The following is an 8,964-nucleotide window of genomic DNA, read 5'->3' on the forward strand; positions in this document are numbered from 1 at the left end:
GAGTTGGTGGCAATATCCTATTGCGTGCAGAGGGAATTTGAAAGACAACCGTTTATCCCGCCCCTCGGATTAAGCACTGCCAAAGGTGAGATCTCAGACCCTACATCTTGATGTCACAATGCTAGCATTGTAAATGATTCCCATGAGTGAACAAGCTATTCACTTGTGAATGAGTTTGGCTTACCATGCAAGCTATATACCTCTTAAAAGATTAAATAAAAAAATTTCATGTTTTCAATGTAATCATGTTTTCATATGATAAGACGCTTACGTTGGTGCCACCTTATCTGTCCCTTTCAGTCATTTGTTCATATTTGGAGGAATTTCTCTTCTTTAGATTCCGAATTTAAATTCACAGGTGATTTTGGTTTCGATAGATCCCTGAGTTGAATCTGGCACTTTCAAAGTTTTTAGTCAATGCAAAGGCTCACTTAATGAAACTGGAATCCATTTTATTATATTTAGGCTACCACCTTCTTACCGCAAAGGGTGAAGCACAGTTGATTGAATTTACAATTATGATTACAAATGCAATTAAAATAGCATAATTATGCACCTGTGAAAACATTCACTTGTGATGCCCTAATTTAAAGCAACACCAAAGAGTTTTTTTGTAGCTTAAAATAATGTTTCCAAAATCGTTTCAGTGGTTCATCAACTCGTAACAGGGTGAATGGCACTTTTACATTCGCTTCGCGGCCCTCTATCGGCTATAATCGCACTATGTAAGTTTGCCAGATCGGGTAGCGGATCTCAGTTCGATGGAATGAGACATAAGAAACTACAAATTTGACTTGCTTCTGATGTCGCAATACATGTACATCATACTTTCATAAAATCATGCAACATACTCTACCTTGTCTGTGGACATCGTTATTTGCAAAGCCAGTGCTGGATAAACAAATAGCAAGTGCTTTGGTGTTGCTTTAATCAAAAAAGTGTTGATAACAGTGTCAGCATTTTACCATTTTAGAAGTAACATATTAATTATCTGTGTGTTTAGTCAAAGAAACACCAAAATGTCCACTCCAACTCAAATGTTTGACAGTCTATCAGGCACAGCTCAATCAAGATATATCCAAAAAAAGTTTTCGAGTTGTCCAACATCAGACGCTTTCAATGAGAAGCCTTGAAACAACTTTGTGTACTGAATGTGTAAAACCCACACTACACATTTTCAGATGGTTTAATTTAACATTTTGAAACAAAGTGCACCCCTGATTGTGACATTACCCATTTCATGTTGACAAAGGTGTGTGGTCATAAAGTCTAACTATACCAATAAACAACACAAAAACACATGAGGTTAATTGAAGATATTAATATAGTACCTCATCTTCTGAGGTATCAGCCATGGGGTTCACAGCGCTGAATCAAAGGCCAGACAATTTGCCAAAATTCTGAAATAAAATGAAAATTATGGCATAATAAACCAAGCTATGTGTGCTGATAGAAAAAAACACTTTCATTATCAGTTGTGTTTACCAGTAGGCTATATGTAGGTTATGCGTCATTAACTACACTGAGCACAATGGTTGAAATACCACTGACACGGTCAATGCTGTTTTTTTACCCTCATTTTTAAATTTAATTTAGGCTGACGTAGTCTAATGTAGTATATGTATACTATGTAATAGTATATGTGTGTGTGGATGTATATGGCATATGGAGAAAAAAAAAACATTAATCATCTAGACCTATGAAACTTGGAAATTGGGTTAATTTGTTTGGTTTCTAAGCATGCATCACCTGAGTTTCTAGTTTCGTTTCCCCCCACAGAGCAAAAGTGGGAGGAGATTTTTGTGGAATAGCCTACTAGGGGAAAGCGGGTTTGGTTAACCTACCGCATTGTGCTCCACAACGTAGCCTACGTCAATAGCGCCGCCAACAATCGATCAGTAAATCACTGAGAAAAGAAATAAAAAACTAAATCACTGAGAAACAGGTGGCTCTGATTGGAAATCAGACAGGTGTCTCTGATTGCTGCAAGTGTTGCCCATAGAGCTATGTTGTTGCCCTCAGCAATATGGCGGGCGCATTGACGTAGGCCTACCAGAACTGGACAGACAATGCGATAGTACAATATCTATGGCCTAGACAATGGAAAAAAAGATGGATAGGCAATTAAAATAACTCAATTCAATGGTGCAGTGAAACTGGCTTGAGAGAATCTGTTTTTCTGTCTGTCAGCTCTTCCTCAATGAACATCGACATCACAACTGGCCTACAAATCAAAGAGTAGCCTAGACCTAGGTCATCAACAGTAGGCCTAGCCTAAATTAAGCGAAAGGAGAACACACGGTAGCCCAGTCTACCAAAAGTGGGCATTGACATTGACATCAACACCCACATTAATCGGCGTTATTCATTCTTCTTTAGTTTAAAGTAGCCTAGGACATATACATATATTGGAGATCCGTGGCTGCGACGCGACATCTCAAGTTGCCGGGGTGCGCGCAAGATACCCCTGTTGAGCAGCCATATACTCTACTGTAGCAGCAACGTCACCCTACTCTACCTTCTGTAGTGACGGTCACAGCAAGGTTGATAACGTTGCCCTGTACTTGCCACATTGTTCAATGTTCTGTTCTGTTCTGATGTGAAATAGATCACTCCTAACTTGTCGAAGACGACCAAGCTGAAGTTTTCCTGCTATTAATTACGTTGATCAACAAAAGCTTGCAAAACATAACAAATAAAACATTGTTAACCGAACTACACTAATGTAGCCTAATCCGTTCCCTTGCCAGACACGATAACCTTAAAACGGATAACACCACTGTCATCATCACAGTCACATATAAAAGACTTCCATTTAGGTTGGACACCTAACACTATTTTATAGCCAAGTTTCTAGTCTAAAATGTTCAAATGAATTGGAGCTAGCCTTTCAGAGGCTACAGTGAAACGAGATTATGGGTCGAACCTACCTGCTGCCTGCTCTCTTGGTTTCAGAGCGATTAAGGTTGAAGGCTATTTATTCCCGTTTATTTTAAGTTTCTAGTTTCGTTTTCTATGTAAACGGAAGTGGGAGGAGGATTATTTTGGGATTATCCATTGTGGGATGGAGTCAAAAAGACAAGGGGAGTGCACCGCTCATGTTTTAGGTTCCGTGTTAAAGGAATTATCCGGAGTAAAATGCGCTTTAGATCGATTTACGGATGATTGGGGGTACATACGTTTAGTTGACATCAAAATCATGTCATTCGGATGTGTTTTGAGAAAGTTCGATTGTACCGTTTTCAGTCACAACTCATAGCCTGGAAGTGAGCAGGGCATTTCAATTTCGCTGCTACAAAACGCTATTTTTATACCTCTTCTACAGTTCCAAACAACATAACACTTACGTGGTAGTGAGTAGAGGGTCCCTAAAGCCAAACCGAAGTATCCCGAGGTCTTTATGTGGTCGAATAGAGAGTCCAGAATGAATTTCATCAAGCCAGTACCTTTCCGGAAATGTTGCCATCTTTGCTGTAGGAGTCTTATTGCTGAGTGTGTTGTAACACGCTCTGGAAATTCACAATTTCGTCGCCGTTTTAAAAAAAAAAAAAAACATAGTCCAGTCCATACAACTTAATTTCAATTTCGAAAGAAATACTGGACTATGTTTTTTTTTTTTTTTTTAAACGGCGACGCAATTGTGAAATCAACACAACAGTTTGTGTTGTTTCCTTTTTATTTATTTATTACATTACACTCCAGGCCCGGAGTGGGTAATCCGGAGCATCAAATCAAAGATTATTTCACATCTTCACTAGTCAGGCTGCCGACTGCTAAACAGCTGACACCACACATAGAGGGAGAGCAGCTTCACAGAAGAGAACTTCTGATGGCAAATTTGAGGAAAAGTTGGTAAACCACCCTTTTTACCTAATTTGAGGGTGCTGATTCTGAATATTTTGTTTACCAAGCTCAATTCTGAGTTCTAAGCCACATAATCAGCATTTTAACATAAAATAGCGATTTATTTTCTTTGCTTATTTTTCCCTAAATTGGGTTGATTTCAAAAGTAATCACTAAAACCAAATAAAAGTGTTCTCTAAATACACTAAATACATGTTTGAACATTAAAGAAACCATACTATAGTTTATTAATGTATTTAATGGGAACATGATTAACATGTTACAAGGATACAGGAAGTTTATTGTCACATGCATATAGTTACTGGATGTAAGAAATGCAGTGAAATTATGTCTGGTGTCAGCCTATTTGTGCATTTATGGGGGGGGGGGGGGGGGATAAAAAGTGCAGTAGAAGAGGGGTTTAGTAGATTAAGTGGCAAGGGCTGCATAAGAAAGGTGGGGGAGGATTGGGATTGGGGGGGGGGGGGGGGGGACACCAACAAGGAGCACCCAAGAGCAACAGGGGCAAGGAAAAACTCCCTTACCAAGGAAGAAACCAGGAACCTTGGGCAGATCCACGGCTCAAGGGGCTAACCCAACTGCCAGGGGTCTTGGTGTGTGTGTTGGGGGGATGACAAGGGAGATGGGATAGTGTGCTGTGTATGTGGGGAGAGGGCAGTGTGCAATATGTGTGTTGGAGAAGCTTCTTCATGAGACTATGTGCTGTGTATTGGGGGGGGGGGGGTGCAGTGTGCTGTAAGTATGTTGGGGATGTGTGTTGGAGAAGCTTCCTGATGAAATAATGTGCTGTGTATGTAGGGGAGAGGGGGGGCAGTGTACTGCAAGTATGGTGAAGGGACTTACTATTGCAAGCAGAGTACTGTATGTATGATGTATGTGAGTGAAGATGTGTGTGTGGGTAGGTGGGGGCAGTGTGCTGTAAGTATGTAGAGGATGTGTGTTGGAGAAGATCCTGAAGACAATGTGCTGTGTATGTAGGGAGGGGGGGCAGTGTGCATCAAGTATGTACTGTAGAGGAGGCTTACTGTAGCAAGCAGTGTGCTGTATGTATGTGTGGTGATGAAAGTGATGATGTAAGTGTGTGTGTTTTTTTGTGTGTGTGTGTGTTGGGGATGGGGGTGGGGGGGGCAGAAAGGCTAGGCAATCAAGGACATGGGTAGATAGATGGAGGAGAAATCAAAAATAATAAATAAAAAGTTTTATGGAGATGTGCAAAAGTTGAAGAAAGTCAGTGTGTTTTGACGTGTGATGAAATAAGAAAATAAATAAAAGGTCTGTAGCATAGGGAGAGGGATGTAAAAGTGCTAAAAGTCATGTAGGTGTGTGTGTGTGTGGGGGGGGGGGTCATGAGTGCTGAGGAGTGAATGAGTGCAAAGTCAGTATAGTGTGAGTTCAGGGTTGGGAAATGTTTGAGAGTGCTGAGGAGTGAATATGTGCAAAGTCAGTATAGTGTGAATTCAGAGTTCGGATGGCCTGGGGATAAAAACTTCTCCTGAGTCTCTCAGTTCTGGCTTTGTGACTACATAGGCGTCTTCTTGTTTTCAGCGGTAGGAATAATCCATTGTTAGGATGAGAAGAGTCCTTCAGGATCTTTTGGGCTCTTAGGAGTACTCTTCTGGAATAGATATCTTGTAGAGCAGGAAGTTGAGTTCTTATAGTACGTTCAGCTGAGCGCACTACTTTCTGCAGAGTACTACAATCTCTAACTGTGGAGTTCCCATACCAGGTGATGATGCTACCAGTTAGAACACTCTCAACCGCTGAAGTGTAGAAGGCCTTCATGATGGATGTAGAAACTTTGAATTTCTTTAGCTGACGAAGGAAGTAGAGTCGTTGTCTGGACTTCTTCAGAACATATTGAGTGTTAACAGTCCATGTTAAGTCTTCAGTAATGTGGACACCAAGGTATTTAAAACTTGTGACTCTCTCTACAGGTTGCCCGCTGATCATTAGTGGGGTGTAACTGTAGTTCTGCTGCTGCCTTCTGTAATCCACTACCATTTCCTTGGTTTTATTGACATTCAGTGTCAAGCTGTTAGATTGACACCACTGTGCCACCTCATCAACCTGATCCAAGTAGAGCTGTTCATTGTTGTTACTAATCAGGCCCAAGATCACTGTGTCATCTGCAAACTTGATGATGGAGGTATGACTACTGTTGGCTTTGCAGTCATGTGTGTAGATGTTGTACAGCAGTGGACTCAAAACACAGCCTTGGGGAGCACCAGTGCTGATGGTTAATGTGTCAGATGTCAGACCTCCCACTCTAACCACTTGTGAACGGTTGGTGAGAAAGTCAAATATCCAGTGACACAGGGTGGTGTTCAGTCCTAAGGCTTTCATCTTTGTAACCAAGGTGAGAGGTAATAAACTCGGAAATTCTAATCAAAACACAACCATATTTTTATTGCTAACATAGTGAGTCACTCATGTGGTGTTTAATGCATTTCATCACAATAACAAGTTGCACAGATAACTTTCAACTCAGAATATATCCTACAGTACATATGAACTTAGATAGCGGGAATAAGCCTAATGCAGAACTGCATCTACCATCAGCAACAACCGACAAGTAAAAAACATTTTACTTCTAGTAACACTGGATTTGGTATGTGTGCTTGCCTCCATACTTGATAAAGAGCTCTTCTAATATGCCATTGAGCAGCATCACTTGTTGGTGGTAGAGCCTCCGATCCTCGACATCTAGAAAACAGAGTGGCTCTGGCATAGTGTTGTCACGATACCAAAATTATGACTTCGATACAATACCTGCCATAAACATCTTGATACTCGATACTGAAACGATATCAAAATCCTAAAATATCTGGAAAAGAAAGGACACAGGCCTCCTCCAAGTGTATTGAGTCATTTGTGTTGAATTTGGTGCACTTTTGGTCAATTCTGGGTTTTAAACTTCTAAACTTCCTACATAATTATTATTTTTGAAGTCAGTAAAATAGTAGTTTGTGTGTGATTAAGTCCTTTATTGTTTGTTATAGCTCATTTATATTGTGTGGTGTTTCTCCTTTAATGCTATGCAGAAGAGCCTAATCTTTAGGCCATCTGATGTAGGCTACCATAGGCCTTCCCGTGTTTTTTTTTTTTAAAGTATATTTTTTGGGGCTTTTTATGCCTTTAATGATAGGACAGTGGAGAGTGACAGGAAGCGAATGGGAGAGAAAGCAGGGGTGGGATCCGGAAAGGACCACAGGGCGGGAATCGAACCCGGGTCGCCGGCGTACGGTGCAGGTGCCCCAGCCAGTTGCGCCACTGCTGGGGCCAGGCCTTCCCGTGTTTATGGGATTTCTTTGACAATTGCAAAGGGAAAAAAGTGAAGATAGTCTTCTTTGCTCCCAGTGTAATTTAATAAGTATGTTTCAACCACTCAGGTCTTAATCAGATAGGCCTACACCATTATCTGTTGCAATATCTGTGTGCATTCCTACATTAGGTCGATTTCTTTGATAGTTAACATAATTTGCTCCCACATAACAAATACCAAATAACAATACAAAAGTTTCTTACAAACTTTCCTGCATACATCTTAAATGTGCTGCAGTCAGATTGGTGTCCTAAAGACATAACTAGATCTTGAGCATCTATTACCAGTGTTGAATGAGCAGTTTTTGCACTTGAGTGAGGATAGACTTATTTCCACTTCACAAATAACCATCGCTATCTGCAATAGCTACAGTACAGGGACATTAATCAGTTCATAGCTAAGGATTTGTCCTAGGTCCACTTCCCTTTCAGCATCATATGCAGTAATGATGCACTGGAGAATGTTTCTTTTTGTTGTACTATAAAGGATATCAGACCTTATCTGACACAAGATTCCACACAACTTCTTGTTTAAACCATGGTCATCTCCAAGCTGGACTATTGTAATTCACTATTAGTTGGCTTACCCGCTTGTGTAATAAGATCATTATAGCTGATTCAGAATGCTGGAGCACGCCTGGTCTTCAATCAGCCAAAGAGGACACATATAACTCCTCTCCTAGTTACTCTCCATTGGCTCCCTATAGTAGCCAGAATTAAATTTAAATCTCTCACCTTGGCCTATAGGACACTGACTGGATCTGCTCCTAGTTATTTTAATACAATAATCAAGGCATACATCCCCAACCGCCCACTGCGGTCTTCTGATGAGTGTCTGTTATATTGACCAGTCATAAACACTCTAATTCAAGACTCTTTTCCTCAGTGGTTCCATGTTGGTGGAATGAGTTGCCCAGTGGTCTCCGTTCCTGTGGTAGTTTTGGGTTGTTTAAGAGGGGTCTAAAGATATTCCTGTTCAACATGCACTAGTTCTTTAAGTGCTTCTTATGCATTATGGTTTGTATACTATTGTTTTATTTCCATTAGGCTGTTGATTAATTTGACATTATTGTTTATTATTGATATTCTCCTTAATATAGTCTTACCATGTCATTGTTTTTTATATTATTGATTGAATGGACATTATTGTTTATTATTGCTTTTTCCCTCATTTTCATTGCTTATTTTATTAGGCTATTGATTGAATTGACATTATTGTTTATTATTGCTTATTACACGGCTCTTCAGAGTGCTGCAGAAAGTTCCATTCACATGAATGGGCCTTCCCAACGTTCTGGCCTATGTTAAATCTACATAAATCACCGGCAAAGCATTTAATCACCGCTGTCAATGGCAACGGGTTTTGTGCTACTGATTAATGTCTTTCATATCACTACGCAAGGACTGGAACTTCATTCAAACGTGAAAGCAGACGGTTGATCAGCTGTGTTCTAAAGAATGTTTGATTCAAGTTCAGCAGCGTGTGTTGTTGCGAACTATTTGTTTCTCAGCAAATGCCACGATTAACGGTAACAAATAGGCTAGGTTATGTAGGCTAAAGTCATATTGTGGGGAGTTTATTATTTCGTTTTGGCAAGTAGCCGTATAATAAGTGGGATAATGTATAGAACGCCGGTCATTACTGTGAAAATAAGTCCCTTCAGGGCGGAACAAGACCCCTCCGCTGCGCATCGGGGTCCGGTTCGCCCTGTCGGGACTTATTTTCCCAGTAATGACCGGCGTTCTATACATTATCCCTTACTATCCTCCTTATTATAG

The 8,964-nt window shown here is 40.4% G+C and overlaps 1 protein-coding gene across 2 annotated transcripts in view; it reads right to left on the minus strand.

The window, feature by feature from the left end:
- LOC143127222 (interferon-induced very large GTPase 1-like) overlaps positions 1 to 2,997 on the minus strand; it is a 44,108-nt gene extending 41,111 nt beyond the window's left edge. The window contains exons 1-3 of one of the 2 annotated variants that reach the window (XM_076288566.1): positions 2,931 to 2,997; positions 1,845 to 1,906; positions 1,332 to 1,400 (exon numbers count right to left, since the gene is read on the minus strand). In XM_076288566.1, coding sequence (XP_076144681.1) covers positions 1,332 to 1,355 — 24 coding nt within the window. In that variant the 5' untranslated portion in view covers positions 1,356 to 1,400; positions 1,845 to 1,906; positions 2,931 to 2,997. The remainder of the gene's footprint in view (positions 1 to 1,331; positions 1,401 to 1,844; positions 1,907 to 2,930) is intronic. The other variant, XM_076288567.1, reaches the window with a different exon arrangement.
- Positions 2,998 to 8,964: the final 5,967 nt, after the last annotated feature.

Source organism: Alosa pseudoharengus, unplaced genomic scaffold (genome assembly GCF_046254945.1).
Source record: "Alosa pseudoharengus isolate Yale_2024_CS ecotype anadromous, Long Island Sound unplaced genomic scaffold, YU_APseudo_1.1 YU_APseudo_1.1_scf_17, whole genome shotgun sequence".
Taxonomy (NCBI): Eukaryota; Metazoa; Chordata; class Actinopteri; order Clupeiformes; family Clupeidae; genus Alosa; species Alosa pseudoharengus.